This window comes from Mustela nigripes, chromosome 8 (genome assembly GCF_022355385.1).
Source record: "Mustela nigripes isolate SB6536 chromosome 8, MUSNIG.SB6536, whole genome shotgun sequence".
NCBI lineage: Eukaryota > Metazoa > Chordata > Mammalia > Carnivora > Mustelidae > Mustela > Mustela nigripes.
In genome coordinates this window covers 52,940,275-52,963,311 of record NC_081564.1, presented here as the reverse complement: position 1 = coordinate 52,963,311, position 23,037 = coordinate 52,940,275, and the positions used below count along the sequence as shown (strand labels likewise).

At 35.2% G+C, this 23,037-nt stretch overlaps 1 protein-coding gene across 1 annotated transcript in view; it reads left to right on the top strand.

The window, feature by feature from the left end:
- The window catches only part of CCDC178 (coiled-coil domain containing 178), a 391,102-nt gene that overhangs the window by 138,363 nt on the left and 229,702 nt on the right, over nucleotides 1-23,037 (top strand). The window contains exon 17 of the mRNA XM_059408065.1: nucleotides 19-178. Within this exon, the coding sequence (XP_059264048.1) occupies nucleotides 19-178 (160 nt within the window). The remainder of the gene's footprint in view (nucleotides 1-18; nucleotides 179-23,037) is intronic.

Genomic DNA, 23,037 nt, shown 5'->3' with positions numbered 1-23,037 from the left:
ACAATTCTTTCTTCATAGGAATGAATTTATAACCATGAGATATAAAAAGGAGCAGGCACAAGCAGTGTTTGATCATCTCATAAGTGAAAAAAAAATCTATGAAGAGAAGCTCTATGAGGAAGAGCAGAGATATCGAACACTAATTACCATGAGGCAAAAAACTCTGGAAGATATTAAAGTGAGTATTATTTTTGGACTGTCTTAGAATGAAAGAAATACAGTGATAGTCAAACTAGCAAGTAGTCTGAGGCACTCATTTCTTATCTTGAAGCAAAGATTTAAATTCTAAAAACTTTTGGGTGCCTGTGTGGCTCAGTTGTTGAGCCTCTGCCTTCAGCTCAGGTCATGATCCCAGAGTCCTGGGATCGAGCCCTGCATCAGGCTCCCTGCTCAGCAGAAAACCTGCTTCTCCCTCTCTCACTCCTCCTGCTTGTGTTCCTTCTCTTGCTGTCGCTCTCTGTTAACTAAATAAATAAAATCTTAAAAAAAAAATTGTAAAAACTTGTAAAGATATATGTAATATTGTATACATCTATAAGCTATTTTTGATCCTAATATTTATATCACCATTATTATATATATTCATATACTAAATTACTTTTCTTCCTTTTTACATTTTCAAAGACACTGTTTAATCCATTTTAAAAAATGGAGGAAATATATACCTTAAACAAGTATGTCAGTGAATGAACATACCATCTGTAGTGCTATTTCTGTGATCCTTCCTACAGAAAAGTATTAATAGAGGAACAATAATTTTATTAATAATAGTGCTAATAATAGTACTATTAATAATAGTGCTAATACTCTTCCATTTTACATATGGCCATTACATAGAAAAGGGGTATTTTGGGAGGAGGGGGCCTAAAAATATGGAAATAATTGGTGCCATCTAGTGGCAATAAATGATGCCTTCTCTTAGAGAAGTTCCTGAAATCTCAAGATTTGTGATATATGAATGGACTGGAGAGGCTTAGACTCAATTGCACACCTCAAAAAGAGAAGGCTTAAGTTATTTACTGATTTAAGCATCACTCTCTACCTCATATTTTATCACAGCAGTAGAATTAGCTGTTTGAATTCAACCACATTTTCCAATTGTACTGGTGCTGAGAACACAGTGGGATCTCAATAATCATTTATTGACTGGCATTTCAGCACTTTAATGGAACAATAATAATTAGTGAAATGGCAAAATATGGTCAGCAGGAGAGAGACAAAGAAAAAATTCCTGTATAACTAGCCTTTCAAAAATGGAGATTTTTATTTTTTTCATCCAAAATCTTGTCTCTGCTGTCCCATTCTGAAATGTACTTAACCTCCAGCTACTTGCCACATCACCTGGTTTTGTGTTTTGTCCTTGGTACCTGTCTCTATCTGAACTTGTTTTGTTCATTTGTTTTTACTTGTTTGTTGTCTGCCTGCATCTTGCAGTACTGACATATTGTCAGTGAGGACAGATTTTCTGTCACATTCTTCTGTGTATCCTAAAAGCTCAGAACTATGCCTGGCGCAAGGGAGGCACTCAGTGAATACTCATTGAATGACTGAATGAATAAATGGATGAACATATGCTTTTTTGGTAATTTTGCTGTCCACTTGCATAATAATGCCTAAAAGCAGAAGCATTTCAGAGATACTTTCCGTACTGTGCCAGCCTGATACTTTAGTTGAATACTCATGTTGTATGCAAAATCTGAACGTCTCCCTTTCTCTTTCTCATTCCCCCTCTCTCCTTGATAATACACGAGAAATTTGCCATCCAATCTGTTCCCTCTAGATGAAAATGATTACATTGTCTATTGCTTTCTAGCAATTAAGGATTCTGCTAAATATCTGAATAATACTTCTCTAGTAACCTTTAATTTATATGAAATTGCTTCTTATCAGCTCTTGGATTGCTCTTTGCTATGCATTTATCCTATGTAAACAGAAGCATAGAGTTTGAACATACACAGTTTAGAAATTTACTTATCTCATCATTAGTGACACTATTTATGATTATGATCAGTTATTGGCATTAAATAATGTAAAGACAATATAATTTTTCATATAAAACTATTTAAAAATTTGTAAATATGTGTGTAATATGAAGCATTCCCATAAAGAAACAAGTTTCATTAGGCATCATTACATATGTCGTATTACTAATCTGGGGTGTCCCCCCCGGGTAAAAGAACTGATCACAATTATGGATCATCTGAAGGAATTGTTTAACAAAAGATCATAAAAGCCACAGTACAATTAACTGGGGATGTAAGAAAACATGCCATAGAATTAGAAATACAAACAGCCAATAAAATGGTTTAAGAAAAAAATATATACAAATTTCAGATAGCATGCAATATAGTTCTGGAGTTAAAAATCAACTTTTTGGTAGGCAGTTTCATGTCAGATATCTTTAAATGGAAGATTTTTTAAAGTGTTAAATGGGTTTTTATTAACTGCCTATAATTACCAAATGCAATTAAGATTAAAATCTCAGTATAGCATATTCTTCAAAGTACTATAGCTATAGCTACTGATCTTTCTTTTTTATTATTGGAAAGATCCAAACAAAACTGGAGTTTCAGGTATTTTAATCTTTAGTTTTAATTTTAATCTATTATTAGCCATCCTCAGAAGTCCCACTGCTTTTCTATGTCAGTGCCTTTCTCTAGTGCTCTTTCTATAACCTTGCCCTTCTTCCTATAATTTAGGGTATGATATGAGAAAGGTGTAATGCATTACATTGGATCTTTGGCAGACAGAACAATTTCCAAATTGAGTTCTAAAAGACACAATCTCCCAATACTTTGTGGAGTTTATTGGTTTTTATTTGGCTTCATATTTATATTTTACTCTCAGGAAATACTTATAATAGTCCCATATTTGGCTATTAAATCATTTCTTGACCCTTTCATGTGGAAAATTCTTAGCTAATACAGAGGCAGTGATTCAGTGCCTCATTAGACAGCCAGGTACAGCAATAGTAAAAATAAGAAACAAATTTAATCTCTGAACTAATTTTAAAGATTATTACAATTTAAAAAATTATTCTCCTATTGTCCACTCATCACCACATTCACGCAACTAGTTCAGGGCACTCACTGTTGAACGACCAAAACCCTAGCGTCAGTTTTAAAGATGCAGTCAGCAGAAAGATGGGAGATGCGAAAAACAAACTTGAATATCGTAACATCGCACAAATTACGTACAATAAATTGTGTCGCTGGCCCACTGACCTGATACATTAGGTATGATTAAAATAAAATAAAAACTATTACATATTCTGTGATCTTAATAGTGGGTAATAAATGTGTAAAAAACCTGGAAACATTTAGATAAGAGCTGAGCAGTGACCCTCCTAGGCAAGAATAATTTGCCTTAATGCTAATATTCTTGCCCCCCAAAATATTTTAAAATAACATGAAATTTTTAAAAATTAAGAACATGGCTTGCATAATATTTTTAACAATTCTAACAGGATTAAACATCAATCACATGTCATAATATTAATTAGGTTCATCATATTGCCTTTTTTTCCATATTGCCTTTTTAAATCAACTTGTTCGACTATATGGTTCTTTGAGGAATGAACATTTTAATTTGAGGACTGGTAGCAAAAGAGTGCTAGTTTTATTAATTAATTAATTAATTTATTTATTTACTTTAAAAAGTTTTTTTGTTGTGTTATGTTAGTCACCATACATCATTGGTTTTTGATGTGGTGTTCCATGATTCATCGATTGTGTATAATACCCAGTATGCTAAGAAATCCATGCCCTCCTTAATACCCATCACCAGGCTCACCCATCTCCCCATCCCTCTCCCTTCTGAAACCCTCAGTTTGTTTCCTCGAATCCATAGTCTCTTATGGTTCTTTTCCCTCTCCGGTTGACCCCCCCTTCATTTTTCCCTTCTAATGTCCTCCATGCTGTTGCTTATGTTCCACAAGTAAGTGAAACCATATGATAATTGACTCTCTCTGCTTGACTTATTTCACTCAGCATAATCTCCTCCAGTCCCATCCATGTGAATGCAAAAGTTGGGTATTTATCGTTTCTGACGGCTAATATTCCTTTGTGTATATGGACCTCATTTTATACCGGGGAACACCAAGTTTTCGCACAGATTCAGTGCTGCAATGATCATAGATACTCAGAAATCAGGAAGGAGTAACACTAGAATGTAAAGGAAATATGTAGCATTGGTATAAGGGATTCCCAAATATAAACTTAAGATATTTTGGTTGTTTGAGTAGAGCATGATCCATTAAACAAGGAAGAAGCCTCTCTTCTTTTTGCATCTCTCTCCAGCATTGTGTTACATCTGGCAGATATGTTCCAAAATATCTACTAATACTACATTAAAGCACTATACATGAAGCTTGAATAGGCCTTTTATTTTTTGTTTTTGGGATTTTTTTGTTTTGTTTTTTTTTTAAGATTTTATTTATTTATTTATGTATTCATTTATTTGTCAGGAAGAGAGAGAAAAAGCAGGGGGAGTGTCAGGCAGAGGGAGAAGCAAACTCTTCACCGAGCAAGGAGCCTGATGTGGGACTCGATCCCTGACCCCTGGGATCATGACCTGAAGCCAAAGCCTTAAGTAACTGAGCTACCCAGGCGTCCTGGCTTTTTATTTTTTGAACTGACAATCTATCACGATTTTTAGCTTTTGCCCCCCAACTACCTAGAGGCATCTATTAAAATCACTTGGCCATAATCCATTTCAGTTTTTCTATACGTTGGTATTTTTTTTTAAAGAATTTATTTATTTATTTGAGAGAGAAACAGTGAGAGAGAGCATGAGAGGCGAGAACGTCAGAGAGAGAAACAGACTCCCCATGGAGTTGGGAGCCTGATGCGGGACTCGATCCCGGGACTCCGGGACCGTGACCTGAGCCGAAGGCAGTTGCTTAACCAACTGAGCCACCCAGGCACCCAACGTTGGATATTATGCTTTTTCCAGGTAACGTTAATTTCCTAGTGGGACTGCCACTTTTGAAATTCCGCCACCCTCCCCACTGCAGAGTAATAGCATAAATATATGATTATTCTCATTTAGTCAATTAAAGTAATTATTGTATGAGTTTCCACATATGAGATTGCATTCTTATGTACACGTAATTGGTTAGGCTTTATTAAAATTGTAATACATTACTGGATTCAATTTATACCCATTTAATGATGAATATCTATTGGTCTGTAGTTCTTCTATTTTGTACTTTGTTCAAGATATTTGTATCAGAGATTTTTACAAGAGTTTTTCAAATGAAATAAGGTTTTTTTGTTGTTGTTGTTAAATAGCATAACACATTTCAGTTTCTTAAAGTTTTGAGAAATTCTCCCATGATACTAATAAGACATGTGATGAGTTAGAGATTTTACCTCACTTGTAAGCTAACAAGTTAGCCTGCAATAGTTTCACAGATGCTGGGAGAAGGCATGAAACTCCTGGGTGAAAAGCAGAGATTTTATTGCTTCCTATACAACAGTAGTGTGAGCTTCATGTTTGCATAGGTTCATCTTGGCTCTAAGTCTTGAGGAGTAAAAGGAAAGTGGTCAGGTGAATGCTACATATATACAAGGAATTTTTATCACAGCTGATAAACTTGGAATGTAGGAAAGCCACACTTTTTTATGGAGGCTTGCAGCAAATGTGCCCAGCCTTTGCCCCAGAGGAAGTCATTACATTTGGTATTCAATATTGAAAATGTAGTTCTGGATCAAGGTGGTCATAAGTGTGTAAACATGATGGTGAATTCCCCCCTATATATATTACCTGAGCTTGACTCTTTTCTGAAGAAAAGTATTTTTAAAATTTATTCAGTGTATTTTTTGGTTTTGGCATGATTAATGTTTTCTAATTCTTGAGTCAATATGGTCAAGCTACATTTTTCTAGAAAAGATGATTTTAATGAGGTTTTCAGATATATTATCATTAAGTTATATGAAATATATATTTTTTCATTTCTTCTTCTTCTGTAGTCATGTTTTTTTTTCATTCACTAGACTTGTTTTTTCTTTTTCTTGACTGACCCTGTTAAATTTTTTCCTTGTAGTTGTTTTTTCACACACCAAATTCTGATTTTTTCATGATGATTATTTTTGTTCTCTAAGTCATTAGTTTTAGCTTTTTTCTTTGCTAACTACTCTTTTTGACTGATTTTTATAATTTTATTTTGTTTTTCCTTTAACAAGCTGAGTTAATACTTTAGTTTTTTCTTTCTCGTTTACAATGAAAAGCAAAAAAAAAAAAAAAGACCAAGTAGTCTCTGAATGCAATTTTGCCAGTTTTAATAACTTACACTCTTCAATATTGGTCTTGGCAATGATTTTTTGCATATGAATGCCAAAAGCACATGAAACATATGCAAAAATAAACAATTAGGACTACATCAAACTGAAACGCTTCTCCATAGAAAATAAATAATGAATAAGTTGAAAAGACAGCCTATTAAATGGCAGAAAATATTTGCAAACTATATCTCTGATAAAGGGTTAATATCAAAAATAGATACGTAACTCATACAACTCAATGGCAAAAAAAACAAAAACAAAAACAAAAACCAGAAATAATCCACTTAAAAATGGACAAAGAGCCAGAATAGACATTTTTCCAAAAAGTATACCAATGGGCAACAGATAAATGAAAAGGTGCTCAATATTACAAATCATCAGGAAAATGAAATTAGGAGCCCAATGAGATATCATCCCTCTTTCTTTTTAGGATGGTATTTATCAAAGACATAAGGAATAACAAGTATTGCTAAGGATGTAAAGAGAAGGGAACCCTATATATTGTTGCTAGGAATATAAATTGGTACAGCCTTATGGAAAACAGTGTGGAGATTTTTTAAAAATTGAAAATAGAAACCCATTAATTCAGCAGTCTCACTTCTAGGTATATTTCTGAAGGAGACAGTCAGTATCTAAAAGAGGTATCTGCACTCTTGTGTTCATTGCTGCTTCATTCACAGAAGCCAACATAAGGAAACAATTTAAGTGTCTGTCAATGTATGAATGGATTAAAAAAAAGTTATGGATAGATAGATAGGTAGATATTCACTCTATATATAATGCAATATTTTTCGGTCATGAGACAGAATGAAATCTTGCCATTTGCAATAAAATAGGTGAACTTAGAAGACATTACGCGAAGTAAGCCAGACAAAGAAAGACAAATACTATAGGATCTCACTTATTTGTGGAATCTAAAAAAAAAACCAAAACAAAAAATGTTGAACTCAGTATAGAATGGTGGTTATCTGGGGCCAGGGCGATGGGTAAAATGGGGGTGATGCTGGTCAAAGGGTACAAACCTTTCATTATAAGATGAGTAAATTCTGGCTATCTAATGTATTGCATGGTAACTATAGGTAGTAATTGTATTGTATGTATACTTGAAATTTGCTAGGAGAGTGTAGATTGTAAATATTCTTATCCATACACACAAAAAGATAATTACATGAGATGATGGTTGTTTTACTTAACCTGATTGTGGTCATGATTTCACTATGCAAACATATATCAAATTGTCACATTACACATTTTAAATATGTACAGTTTTATTTATCAATTAAACTTCAACAAAGCCAGGGAAAAATAAATTTCTGTTAAAAGGTTTTGTTTAATTTCCTTGAGATTATCAAACAGAAACACTGCTACTTTTGTTCCATGGATAATTTATGAACAAAGAAATTAAATGAAATGTTTAGTTCAACATGAATTAATTTGTGGGTTTTGCTTTATATATTTCTAGTTCATGTTATTCAGTGCATAGAGAATCAAAATTATTAAATGACAATTTTGATTATATTTTTTAACATAATGGCAATTTTCTCTTTTGTATTATTTGAGAGTTAATATCAACTGGTCTTTTAGGTAGACTAACCTAATTTTACATTTTATTTTTAAGTATTCTGACTTGTTTTTTAGGTATGCATTTGTGACAATTATAGAGCAATATTTAGGATAATTCTACTTTTGAATCCATTTTGCTTTAGTAATTTATATAATTAGTTTTATTGGTTCTTGCTTCTGTATTCTTGCCTAATGCTTTCTGTGGTGATACTACCTTTCTACTTTTGCCATTATTGCTTTTTTGGCATATTGACTGCTGTGGTTTGATTTTATTGCTTTTAATAGTGTAAAGTGGAGACATTCTACTTTTAACTATATCACTGTTTCAAATTTCCATATAAATGTGCTCATATATTAGTAATGCAGATAAACATTGAAGGATAAAGCTGGTAATATAGGTTCAGGTTATATGATGAAGACCCACTTGAAAAGTTTACACTTAATTTGTAAAGCAGTGGGAGACATGGCGAATATTCCAGGTGTACAGTGTGCTCAGAGATAGGCAAGATAAATTAGACAGCATTATGTCGGACAAACTGAAGTGAAATGAAAACAGGAGTTACAGATATAAGTTACAAGAAAATTCTTTTGTAATTAAAGACAAGTGATGAGACATTGATGGAGCAGGAATGAGGTTTACAGACTTAACAGAGACTGATGTCAAATTGTATATGATAAACGAAAAAAAGAACAGAATATATAGAGGGAGGCACAATACTGATTGACTAGAAAAATTATGGTAGCATTTATAGTATAAAGACTATTAATGACTGTCTTCGCTGAGAAGAGGATCTATCTTGAATGTGGTAGAAATTATGTAAGTGAAAATATGTACCTAGTCACTATGTGGAGATAGAGTTTGGGAGATGGAGTAGAAATGGATAGAGTAGAAAATCAGTACAGCATTAATAGTTGAAGCCATGGGAGCTCATGAAAGTTATAAAGAAAAGTGTCAGAGAATATCTGAAGACAGAACCTGAGTGTGTAAGTTGTTACATTATTATCTGTCAGAATTTTTATATTCAGCTTAGTGACCACTGGGGCTAAGGCTCTGCAGACTACATTTTTCTTTGTCACATGCCTCTAAGGCTTTGCAAAATATAGGGCACTAGAGGAGGAATGAAAGGATGAAAGAGGAAGAAGTGTGTTCTTTGCTGCTGGCTTGTAGTAGCCTTCCTATCAGCTTTATCCTAGAAATGCATATTCAACTGAAAGCAGCAGTTCGTGTCCATAGCTATGCCTGAATACAACTTGGCTGTTAGGAGAGCATCAGTGATAGAAAGAGTAGTATCAGATTGGTAAAGGCAGGAGATTAAATATAAAAGCAAGAACATTGAAAGAAATTGGAAAAGGCAGCTTTAGAATAGTCTTTCAAGAGCTTTGGTAATAAAATAATTTGCATAGTTCTATTATTTTTTTTTGCAAATTGCAAGTCCTAGGTATATTTTCTAACAAAAGGGAAAAAGGTCGGATTGAGGGAGAGATTGTATTATATGTTGTATTATGCAGTTTTATTTATTTTTTATTATGTTATATTAGTCACCATATAGTATATCATTGGTTTTTAAGTATGCAGTTTTATTTAACTATTCGGTTCCTATTCCAATTGGTGATGCTTTTAAGGGAGAGAACACTGTTTCACTCACAGGAGTACTTCCAGAGTCCATCTGATGTCTAGGACTTAATAAGTACTCAACATTGCTGAGTTGAAGTCCAGATGAAGTGATGTGACTCCTATAAGAGTAACTGGAAGAGTGGGCTTTATATTTTAATTTACTTTGGCAAGGATAAACAAAATTGTTCCTCATTCATTCATTCACTGATTTATCGATTTATTTTGAAGTTGTGTGTCCCATGTCACAATATGGGTGAGATTCTGAACATCTTAAATGAAAGGTAACATTTGCTCCCAGTTAGCTTCACTGAGCAATGGTGAGGCCCAAATTAAAATACAGTACAGCTTCTTGAATTAAGCACAGAATTCTCTAGAACCCAGGAAGAGGAGTTTGAAGGAAATCTTGGACAGCCTGCAAAGGTGATAAAACAACCAAATAAACAAAAAACTTATCCTGAAAAGGTGATGAAACAACCAACCAAACAAAAACTAAGTCTTGGAGGGTGGTAATAAGTTAGTCAAGGAAAGAATAGTTCAAGTAGTGAGAGCAATAGGAGAAAAGGCAGACAGATATCAAAAATAAGCATGCATTTAGGGAATGGCATGTAGTTTATTATGTTTGGAGATCAGATGGAGGGGAAAAGACCACATACTTACTGGTGGGAGCACCATCATGAAAGCTGTGAATATCACACTTAGGAATTTAGATTTTGTGTGATGAGTAAGTGATCAGAAGAATAATAAAGGTATTACAGCAGCTGAGGAAAATCCCACTAAAATTAGCAGAGATTTCCACTGCTCTGTTATCCACCTTGGTGTGGTGCTATTGGGCCAGAGTTGGACTGAGACATTTATCCTGTCAGCAGTTAGAGTTGGGAAAGGCCTACAGTGCCTGAACCTGGCTCAGAAGATGCTGCCATAAAAGAGTCCTTTACCCCCAGTAGGATGAAGTAAATATTTCTTTTTCTTAGTATTTCATGGTGTATAACAATGGTTGGCAATTATTGATTACATGTAATAAGCTGGAGAATGAGTGTTTTTGGCTGCAGCAATACCGACTAAGAATTTAGTGGTGAGGTTGGAAGAACAAATATTGTTAAAATGTCTATAATACCCAAGGCAGTCGACACATTCAGTGCAATCCTCATCAAAATACCACTAACAGTTTTCACAGAACTAAAACAAACAGTCCTAAAATTTGTATTGAACCACAAAAGACCCTGAATAGCCAAAGCAATCTTAAAAAGGAAAAATAAACTTGGAGACATCACAATTCTGGACTTCAAGCTATGCTATACAGCTATAATAATCAAGATAATATGGTACTGGCAGATACTAAGACCAATGGAACCAAATAGAAAACCCAGAAATGGCTCCACAACTATATGGTCAACTGATCTTCAACAAAGCAGGAAAGAATATCCAATTACGGTAAGACAGTTTCTTTTATAAATGATGTTGGGAAAACTGGACAGCAACCTGCAAAAGAATGAAACTGTGGGACACATGGGTGGCTCAATTAGTTGAACATCCAACTCTTCATTTGAGCTCAGGTCGTGATCAGGACTGTGGGATCAAGCCCCATGTTGGGCTCCAGTCTCTGCATGGAATCTGCTTATCTCCCTCTTCCTCTGCCCCTCTACCTGCTCATACACTCACAATTTCTCTCTCTCAAATAAATAAATCTTTAAAAAAAAAAAAAGTATGGAACCAGACCCCTTTCATACACCATACACAAAAATAAATTCAAAATGGGTGAAAGACCTAAATGTGAGACAGGAAACCTTCAAAATCCTAGAGAAGAACAAAGGCAGTACCCTCTTTGACCTCAGCTGTAGCAGCTTCATACTAGAAATGTCTCTGGAGACAAGGGAAACAAAAGCTAAAATGAGCTATAGGACTTTGTCAAGAAAAGCTTCTATGCTGTGAAGGAAACAATCAACAAAACTAAAAGACAGTCTACAAAATAAAAGATATTGGCAAATGACATATCTGATAAAAGGTTAGTATCAAAAATCCATAAAGAAGTTATTAAACTTAATACTCCCAAAACAAATAATCCAGTTAAGAAATAGGCAGAAGACATGAATAGACATTTTTCCAAAGAAGATATTCAGATGTCCAACAGACACATGAAAAGATGAGCAGTATCACTCATCATCAGGGAAATACAAATCAAAACCACAATGAGATACCATCTCACACCTGTCACAGTGGCTAACACAGGAACAATAGGTGTTGGTGAGGATATGGAGAACATGGAACTCTCTTCTCTAGTTGGTAGGAATGCAAACTGGCACAGCCACTTTGGAAAGCAGTATGGAGTTTCCTCAAAAAGTTAAAAATTAAACTGCCCTATGATCCAGCAATTGCACTAATAGGCATTTACTCAAAGGATACAAAAATACTGATGTTTATAGAAGCATTATCAACAATAACCAAATTATGAAAGGAGCCCAAATGTCCATTGATCGTTGAATGGATATAGTGGTATCTATATACAGTGGAATATTACATAGCCATCAAAAATAATGAAATCTTTCCATTTGCAATGATAGGGATGGAGCTAGACTGTAATTATGCTAAGCAAAATAAGTCAGTCAGAGGAAGACAAGTACCACATGATTTCACTCATATGTAGAACTTAAGAAACAAAACAAAGAGGAAAAATAGGAGAAGGAAAAAAAGAACGAAGAAAACCATAAGAGATTCTTACCTGGAGAACAAACTGAGGGTTAATGGAGGGGAGGTAGGCAGATCATGGGCTAATGGATGTTGACTGTTAAAGAGGGCACTTGTGTTGAGCACTGAATATTATATTTAATATTGAATCACTGAATTTTACTCCTGAATCCAACATTACACTATATGTTAACTAACTAGAATTTAAATAAAATTTAATAAAAAAATGAAAAAAGACAAGGAATTTAATGGTGACAAGGTTTTAGCAAGGTGAAAGGATGAATTATATACTTTGAGTTTTTATTTTAATTCCAGTTAGTTAAGATGCAGTGTAATATTAGATTCTGTTGTACAGTGTAGTGATTCAGCACTTCTGTGCAACACCTGATGCTTATCACAAGTGCACTCCTTAATCCCCATCACCTATTTAACCCATCGTCCCACCTATCTTCCCTCTAGTAATCATCAGTGTATTCTCTCATCAGTCTTTTTCTTGGCTTGCCTCTCTGTTTCTTTCTCCTTTTCCCCCCATTTCTTAAATTCCTCATATGAGTGAAATCATATGGTATGTCTTTCTCTGACTGACTTCACTTAGAATATTATTCTCTGGCTCCATCCTTGTTGCTGCAAATGGCAAGAATTCATTTTCTTATGGCTGAGTAATATTCTTGTGTGTGTGTATATGCACATTCAATGATACATATGTATACATATGTATGTATATATATATACATGCGCTATATAAAATTATGTATATATGCCAAAAATTTTTCCCCTAAGATCTAGGGTTAGGGTTCAGTTTAGAGCCAGGGTGATGGTATTCGTCTATTATCCTACAGTTCAGAGACCTCTCCAGGGGGATTACTTTAGGATTAGGGAAATAGTTAGGGTTAAGGTTAAGTTTAAAGTTAAGGGTTGGTGGTAAAAGGTTAGGAGTTAGAGTTAGGATTAGGTTTAGAGCTAGGGTTAAGAATTCCTGATGATATTTTTGATTTCATATACATGGAGCTTAATAACTATTTGGTTAGATACTTAAAAATTTTATCAAAATATATATGAAGTTTTTACTTTGGCAGCAGAATGGTTAGTGATGTCAGCATTGAAAAATGTAGACTGAGGAATAGGTTGGCAACTGGATTCAATCAAATTTGAGATACCTTTGAAGGAGCTACATGGAGTCCAGTATCCACTAAATGTAAGAATCTGGAACTGAAGGAACAAGAGTTGAACAACGGTATGGTTTTAGAAGCTGTAAGCATATACATTGCATCAGAGACTTCAGGAAATATTTCACAATACTAAGAATATTGAGAAGAAAGGTCAAGACACACTCCTGGTTAGATGATTATGATACGAAAAGTAGCAAGAAAAGAAGAAGCAAAAGGCAGAGAAGTGAGATATGAGAGTTTAAAACTTCAGCTGTGGTGCCATTCTAGATGATAACAAAGTCAGAAGGGTGTCCATGGGTATGAATTGTTAATGGGACGTAGAATTGAAGTTAACTAGATTTGAGTAAGTCCATAAACTCTAAGATTAAAATGTTGGATAAGTTATCCAGATAGATACTGGAGTAAAACAGAATGATGGTGGAACACAGGATAGACAGGAAGAGAAGATAGAGACACGTGGGCTGAAGTCTTTCCTTAGTGTGGGAAAATGACTAGAAAATCATTAAATGACAGTGCATTGGGGTGAAAGAGGCTATGTTCTTTAGGATATAGTATTATATTCTTCAAGATGAAAGATTATATTCTTTCTTTAATCATTATAAAACTCAAGGAGTATTTTTACATAAGAATGGAGAAATAATAGTTTGAAACAATAATGGAGAACTAGGATTATGCTAATTACAACCAGACCCTCTAATATATAGGACCTTGAGAAATTAATATTCTTTAATTCAGGCCCAGATTTAGATAATGCAGACAGTTTTATTCAGTGTTATATAATGAGAATGAAATGTATTCTGAGCTTGTTTACCAATGAATAGCCCTTCCAGAGTCCACTTTGGAAAGATTTAAACTGGGATAATGATTCAGTGTGATTAATAAGTGTATGCTGAGTTCCTACTACATAAAATACACTATTCTAGATGCTGAGGATTATGGGAATAGAACACAGTTTTCAACTCGGAGAAGCATACCAGCTTCACAAAGGAGAGAGAATCATAGCTTTATTTTAATAGGTTTTGCTAACTAGAGAGAATCAAAGAAAGAGAGACTTAAAATATAATCTGTAAATATTTTCAACTTTACTATCCTTACCAATTTTTTTTTCAAAGAAAATAAGTGACTTGCTGAGACCCCTAAGACTTGATATGGCATTGTTTCTACCTACACCATTAGTAAGGCATCAACAGAGTACATTATATCTTATATAAGTTACTATATATAAAATAATTATATGCTAATATATAATTATATATTAGCATTTTGTTTGAAAGTATCACTTATATAATGGCTTAGCAGTGCTGAATAGTATGGTACATTATTTTTTATTTTTGGTTGCACCTATAATTAAAAGAACTTACAATTGTCCTGCCCATTTTCCTTTAAATTGTATGAATTTTACTTCAGTTGTTACCTTCAGGAAGGTCACCTCACCTTGCTTTCAGAAAAAAATGAATTTAATGTTGCATAAATGAGGTAGCTCCAGGGTTATAATATTCATAAGGATAGATCTTAGACTAAAGTACTCCACCACAGCCAGGAATTTTTTTCAATTACTTAAAGTTTCTAGTCTGTTCCCATTTCTCTAAGCTTTTCAGGGGAGATAGAGATAGAGACAGGAAGATAGACCAGGTGGAGAGGGGAGAGAGGTGAAGATAGAGACTAGCTATCACTCTGTCTTTAGTGAGGTATTGGTGGTTTTCTGCTTTAAGTATCAGCACCATGAACTTTCTCTTAAACTTGGGCGATATTCTGACAAATATCAGAGATGTGACTTGTACATTGTCCTGTGGGGAGCATTGTTAACATTACCCAAATAGCCCTCCCACTGTCTGATTTATCTGCTTTTAGAAAACGTATACCTGACCTCCTGAGGGAGCTGCATATCTCAAATTTGGGTGCCATGATAATAATAACAGTTTGAGAGAAAATGAAATAGGCTATAAAGAGAAAGGAAATGGAATATATAAACTAGTGTACAGTGTCATGTTCATTTCAGTACTATATAAAATAATGAAAATGTTTTTCGATAACCTTTGTTGATTTTTATAGTGTGAAACATCCTTTTTAGAAAAAGACAATGAATGAACAAAACAAAACAAAAAATTAGTAAAAATATTTTTAGCTTTTGGCTCAAATTTATGCATAGTTTTCCAAAAGTTTAGATTAGAATTGAATTCTGAAACAGAACTTTAAGATAAATGTGTGAATATCCAGTTTTTGCACCTCTTAAGTTGCTCGTTCAGGGTTCAAGTACAAGGATGATCTTGTTGACAAAGCAATTCAGTATGGTAGGCAGGAAAGGTTTTGTTTTTCTAACTTTACAGTTGCATTTGGGGAACTTAAGTATAGAAGCATTAAACAAGACTTTCTCATAATCGCTTAGCTTTTAAGTTGCATATCTGGGATTAAAATGGTTACCCTAGTTTCTAGTACTCTTACCCCCAAATATATTGAACCCCTGCCCCTCCCATAAACAGTTTAAAGCAGTACGATATCATTACTACTTATCACTAGTGCTGGGTAGCCTTACAGTGGTCATTGTTCTTTGGGTCCTAAGATAAAATAAGAAAAATTAGTTGTGCTTACAGTAACTTGAATGATTGTTTTTCTGAAATTGAAAGGTAGAATACAAACAAAACATATCAAGGCTTTTTCTACGTGTTCATTAGTAAATGAGTTTTATATTCACCAGGAACATTTTCCTCGGGCATATAGAACGTAAGTATCTCCCAATTTTAGCGCGTTCCTATCACAGTATCATAACCACTATTTGTGTGATGGAACACAGGCAAGTTGTGTATATTGGAAAGGAGATACTGTTAGGAGTGATGAGGTAAAAGAACACAGCACCATAATTTGCTACCCTACAGTGGGCACACCAAAGCTGGGCAGAGTATAGTGCCCACACAAAGGATGCCTCTGGCTCTGGTGGCCAAGCGAGATTATACTTCTGGGCCCTATGGGCCTGAAACAATTGGAGAGATAGTTCTTGCCAGGCTCCCATCTCTAGGGCACTACACAGACAGCAGACTTGAAACACATCCCCAGCCTGTCTACTTGACCTGGACCTTCAACCTGTGGGCTACCACACATCTAGAAGCTATAAAAGTACTCTCAGAGAATGAAGGCCAGCAGATACCATCTTTGAGCTCTTACTTGGCTTCACTACAGTTCATTAGTACATCCTAGAGAGGAGCTCATACACCCATCTGGAGCTCAGAATTTTGCAACTTTTACTGATGGAACACTTCCAGATCACTTGATCTTGGAGGCCAGCAGGTCTAAATGGTTGTAGTCTTACAGGACTATATATATTTGCATACCTTAAAAGATGCTGCCTGAGGGTATAGATTTCAGTCAGCCAGAAACTAGGTGTTGACTGAGATCTTTCCATCTGGAATAGGTCTTGGCACAACTCAACAATGGAACTACCAAGAAAAAGTCAGGCTGCTTAGACAATCACAAAGGTTTAAAGATGAGCATGAGATAGAACAAGGAGAAATGATAAGATTTATCTCCCACACAAGGCCCTCCTGCAAAACTAAGAGAGAGAGCTGTTTTGCCTTATACATAGAAACAAGTAAAACAAGTAAAGAGACTCAAGAAAAATGAGACAGAGGATTTGTTGCATATGAAAGAACAAGATAACCCCCCCCAAAAAAATCTTAATGAAATGAATATAAGTAATTTATCTGAAAAAGAACTCAAAGTAATGGTCATATAGATGCTCACCAAAATCAGGAGACGAATGGATGAGAGACACTTATGACAAAGTAGATAGCAAATACAACAAAATACCAAACAGAATTCACAGAACTAAAGAATATAATAATTGGACTTAGAAATACACTGGAAGGATTCAATAGCAGACTAGAAAGGCCAAAGAAAGGATTAATAAACACTAAGACAGGGCAGGAGGGCTCACCCAAAAAGTGCAGCAAAAAGAGAAAAAAAGAATTAAAAGTCAAGATAGCTTAAGGCACAATTAGATAACATTAAGCAGAATAACATTCACGTTATAGGGGTCCCAGAAGGAGAAGATCAAGAGAAAGAGGCAGAAAACTGATTTGAAGAAATAATGCCTAAAAACTTTCCTAATATGGGAATGGAAATAGACTTTCAGATCCAAGAAACCCTGTGTTCTGATTTATGGCAGCCGTACCTCTCAATTTTGAAGGAGAAGAACACTTTGTTGATATTATAAAAATGTAACAAAAACAAAAAGAAGAAAAGGGGAAACGTGCACATAGATGAGGGCAATAGTGAGCAGCAAAAGAGAGTAAGACACAATCGCATCAGATTGGATACTTAAAACATCCAACCTTGGGGTGCCTGGGTGGCTCAGTTGTTAAGTGTCTGCCTTCAGCTCAGGTCATGATCCCAGGGTCCTGGGATCGAGCCCTGCATCAGGCTCCCTGCTCAGCAGGAAGCCTGCTTCTCCCTCTCCCACTCCCCCTGCTTGTATTCCCTCTCTCACTGCCTCTCTCTCTCTCTCTCTCTCTCTCTCTCTCTGTGTGTGTGTGTGTCAAATAAATAAATAAAAACTTAAAAAAAAAATCCAACCTCATCAGCCAGGTAGGAGTCCTGATTAAGAGATATGGGCAGGGTATTCTTCCCTGAAGTGAGACTTCCAACTGACCATCTCCCTAAGGGCCTTATTTATAAGGCAAATGACAGGGTCTGAAGTTAAACATTTGTTTGCCTACATGTGGTTTGTAGTGAACTGCATTCCTTTGTAATCTTTACATATTCAAGGAGTGTGGGCTAAGTGTGCTTGCCTCCCCTCTCAGATTCCATTCTGGGGGTTGAGCCCAACCTGGAGCTGGGGGGATCTAAGGCGAGATTTATAGCTCTTGGAATCCAGACCAAAAGAGCTAATTCTGAGCTGAAGGCCAGCAAAGGTCAGCTAATAAGGTTCCCATGGTTACTTGTGCAGTACAAGTCTGACAAATAATATTCGTTAGCCTGCCTGTATAAGTGCAGGTCAGGGTGATTGGTGATGCAGGACAAAGCACAGAAACCTCTATCTGTACGATACATCCTAAGAGTTCTGGACAAGAAAAACTCTAAGACACCCATGCTAAGACACATTATAATTAAAATGTTCAAAGTTAAGAATAAAAAAATTATCTTAGCAAGAGAGGGGTGCCTGGCTGGCTCAGTTGGTAGAGCATGCAAATCTTGATCTTGGGGTTGTGGGTTCCACCCCCACATTAGGTATAGAGATTACTTTAAAAAATAAAATCTTGAAAAGACAAAGCAGCAAGAGAAAGACAACTTGTTATAAACAAGGGAAAACCCATAAAGCTCTCAGCAGTTTTATCAGCAGAAAATTTGCAGGCCAGAAGAGAACGGCATGATGTATTCAAAGTGCTGGAATGAAAAAAATTCCAGCCAGTAATATTCAAAGTAATCTACAGATTCAGTGTAATCTCTATCAAAATTCCAATGGCATATTTTATAGAACAATTCTAAAATTTCTTTGGAAACAAAAGATTCTGAATAGCCAAAGCAATCCTGAGAAAGAACAAAGCTGGAGGCAATCCCTGATTTTAAACTGTATTACAAAGCTATAGTATAAAAACAGGCATGTAGATTAATGTAACAGAATAGAAAGCCCCCAAATAAACCCCCATATATACAAAAGAGGCAAGAATATGCAACAGGGAAAGAAATTCTCTTAAATAGATAGTGTTGGGAAAACTGGACTGGACAGCCACCTGCAAAAGATTGAAACTGGATCACTGTCTTACACCACTTATAAAAATTAACTCAAAATGGATTAAAGACTTGAATGTAAGGCCAGAATTCATAAAACTTCTAGAAGAATACATAGGTAGTAAGCTCCTTGACATTGGTCTTAGCAATATCTTTTTTGGGTATGATTTCAGAACCAATGGCAACTGGAGCAAAAATAACAAATGGAATTATATCAAACTTAAACTCTTCTCCATAGTGAAGGAAACAAAATAAAAGAACACCTATTGAATGGGAGAAGATATTTGCACATCATATATCCAATGAGAGGTCAATATTCAAAATATATATATAACTCAGTAGCAAAAAAATCAAACAGTCCAACTAAAAATACATACTTTTCCAAAGAAGACATCAGATGGCTAACAGACATACGAAAAGATATTCAAGATTACTAATCATCAGGGAAATGCAAATCAAAGCCATGGTGAGATACCACTTCATACCTGTCAGAATGGCTATTATCAAAAAGACAAAATAGAACATGTTGGTATGTGGAGGCTGTGGAGAAAAGGGAATCCGTGACTTTTGGTAGGAATGAAAATTGATGTAGTCACTATGCAAAACTGTCTAGAGTTTCCTCAAAAATTAATAGTAGAATATCATATATTATCCAGTAGTTCCATTTCTGGGTAGTTAGCCAAAGAAAATGAAAATATTAATTTGAAATGATACATGCACGCTTATTGCAACATGACTTACAATACCCAAAATATGGAAAAATCCCAAATGTCTTTCAGTGGATGAATGGTTAAAAGAGACATGTTATCTTGCTGTTGTAACCACGTGGATGGACCTTGAGTATTATAAGTGAAATAAGTTATAGAAAGACGTATCATATGGTTGCACTTATATCTGGAATCTAAACAAAACAAAAAAAACAAATGAACAACCAAAACTCATAGATACAGAGAACAGATTTGTGGTTGCCAAAAGGAAAGGATGTTGGGCAGTGAGCAAAATGGGTAAAGGACATCAAAAGGTATAAACCCACACTTTAAAAGTAACTCCCAGGATGAAATGTACAGCATGGATACTATAGTCAATAATATTGTATTGCAAATTTGAAAGTTGCTAAGAAAATAAGTCAAAAGTTCTTATCACAAGAAAAACAACGTTGTAAGCTTGTATGGTGATAGTTGGTAAATAGATAATATGGTGATCATTTTGAAATGTATATAAATATAAAATCATTATGTTGTATGCCTAAAGTTAGTATAATTTATCTCAATTATACTTCAGTAAAATAACTCCCTTGATTCAGAAATAAAATAGAACAGGTTCATTTGTTCAAAATAAAACAAAAAATATATAAGGATATTTGAGTAAGGGCACATAACAAATAAATGTAATTCCACTAAAAATTCATGGTCATTGCTCCCAAGTGAGCTCTTGACACATTCTCTAACCATAGACTTACTTACGGGTCTTTTTGCTGATGCAACCAGAGTTCTTTTATCAGTAATAAAAAGAATGTAGTACTGACACGTGCTCCAACATGGATAAGCCTTGGAAATATCATGCTAAGTAAATAAAGCCAGACACAAAGGACCACATGTTCTATGATTACATTTATATGAAATGTCCAGAATAGGCAAATCTATAGAAACGGAGTAGATTACTGGTTGTATAGAGCTGGGAGGTAGGATTGTCTTGGGAGGATGGGAATCCAGTTATGTTTTTAGAGTGGGTAATGAAAATATTCTAAAACTAATTGTGATGATGGATGCAAAACTCTGTAAATACACTACAAGCCACTGAATCATCCATTTTAAAAGGGTGGATTGTATGGCACATAAAATATATCTCAATAAGATCTAAAAAAAAAGTTAATTACAAATCATGCTTCTGATTCTCATGGTACAACTATTCGGTATACATACAACCAAAACGTGCCAATAATTTGGCCAAAACAGAATGCACAAAGTCCATATCAATTTATACAATTTTTGTACATTTAGCTAGGTAACACTCCCTATATACTATCGTGTTATTTAAACACCAAAATATAAGGCTAACCACTATTAATACATTTTATGTTAAATAGTAAGGAAAATGCATAGGGAAGCAAAAAGGTGTGTGTGTGTGTGTGTGTGTGTACATATATGTAAAATAAATATATATACACATATAATTACAAATATTCATATAAAAACAAAGAAGAAATCATTAAAATTACTGTAGTCCTTGTTTCTGCAACATGATCGTAGCTGGTATTTATAACTTTGTTCTTCTGCTACGTATATTCTTTGCCCTCAGGAACCACCCCACACCACCTTGTGTTTCCTTGTTTCCTGCGATGACTCAAATGCTTGTTTCTGTAGGATTTGTACCATTAGCTGTTCTGCCCTTGTTGGTTATAATTTCCCCCTTACTTTTATCACAGGACATAGAAGTACTTAGTGACACCGCAGGGAAACTCCTCCATCCTGTGTACCCCTCTTTGTTCACACTGTGTAATGGCCATGTGGCTTCCTTTTGCAAGTCGTGATAATTATCCTGACCAGTCTTTGCTTGTTGATTCACTGGCATGAAGATTTCAACCTGACCACATGAAGTTTCAACTTCCATTTAACAGAACCATTATTGTATTCTCTGAGAAATCATTTCTCTTATTTCCACCTCTTAATACTTGTACATTGTATTTTTTTATTGCTATCAATTAAAATAGCATCGATTTATTTTCTTACAGTTATGTAGACAAAATGTCTGGCAGATTCTGGGGATATCAAGGCAGGATGGCATTCTTGACCGGAGACTCCGAGGAATAATCTACCTCCAAGCTCATTCAGTTTGTGTTTTGTTGGGGATGAATTCAGTTATCTTGTGATTGTAAGACTGAAGTCTTTAGTTGCTGGCTATCAGCTGAGGTGCCTTTTAGATCTTAGAAGCCTCGCTCTGGTCGTTGCACATGGCTCTCAGCTCAGAACCAGCAGGTGGGCCAAATCCTTTTCACCTTTGGAATCTCTCTGACCTCCACTTACGACTCATCACTCCTGCTTTCCTTTTCCACCTTCTGCTACTTTTAAAGTTTCATGTGATTATGTTGGACTTGCTTGGGCAATCCAGGATAATCTACCTATTAAGGGCAGATGATTAGTATCCTTAACTCCATTTGCAGAATCCTTTCTCAAGTACCTAGGTTAGTGTTTGATTGAGTAACTAGGAGATGAAAATATTGTAGAAATATCTTCGGAATTTTGTGTACTCTGGCCATGAATCCTGTAGCATATATTGATTGCTGATTTAGACCATATACTATGTCCTGGAAGACGTTACCCCATCCTGCATGATACTTACACTCTACCGGTACCTGAATCCACCATTTTATTACCTTTTCTTTGTGGGTTTAGTGCCATTATTAAGTTCCTGCCACTTCAGCATGCCTTCATCCCCAATAAATTCAGATAGTTGATTTTGGTTGCAGTATTTTCCATGGTGTCTTGGCTTACCAGTGGTTACCAGGGCTAACCACTCCAGAACTTTTTTTAAAACGTTGACATTTTCTTCTCTACCATAATTCTCAAAACCTGGGGAAGGGAGTGTCTTTTGGACCCTCCCAGAGAACATAGGTTGAGATTGGTAAGTAGGTCCCACATAGTAAATTTACTCTAAGAGTCTGGCTACCCTTCTCAGTATTCCAAGGGAGTTATGGCATTCAGCTTTATTTGGTTTAGGCCAAATTTACGTCCTATTTTTAGTTGACCCGCCTGACTTTCCTTCATCTACTCAAGCTAACACTTTGAATTCATAACTTCTCATCAGTGCAACTGTGTAAATAAATTTGACCTGATCCAACTGTTTTTTTTCCCACCTTGATCTAATACCTGTGGAATACATTCCTATGTATGTTCCTCATGTGTTTGTTTATAGTATTGGCAAAATTTTACAATCATTCTGATGTTTGCAGTACATACTCACAGGTCATACTTTGTATCTGATTTCTGAGTCAACCCAGAACTTG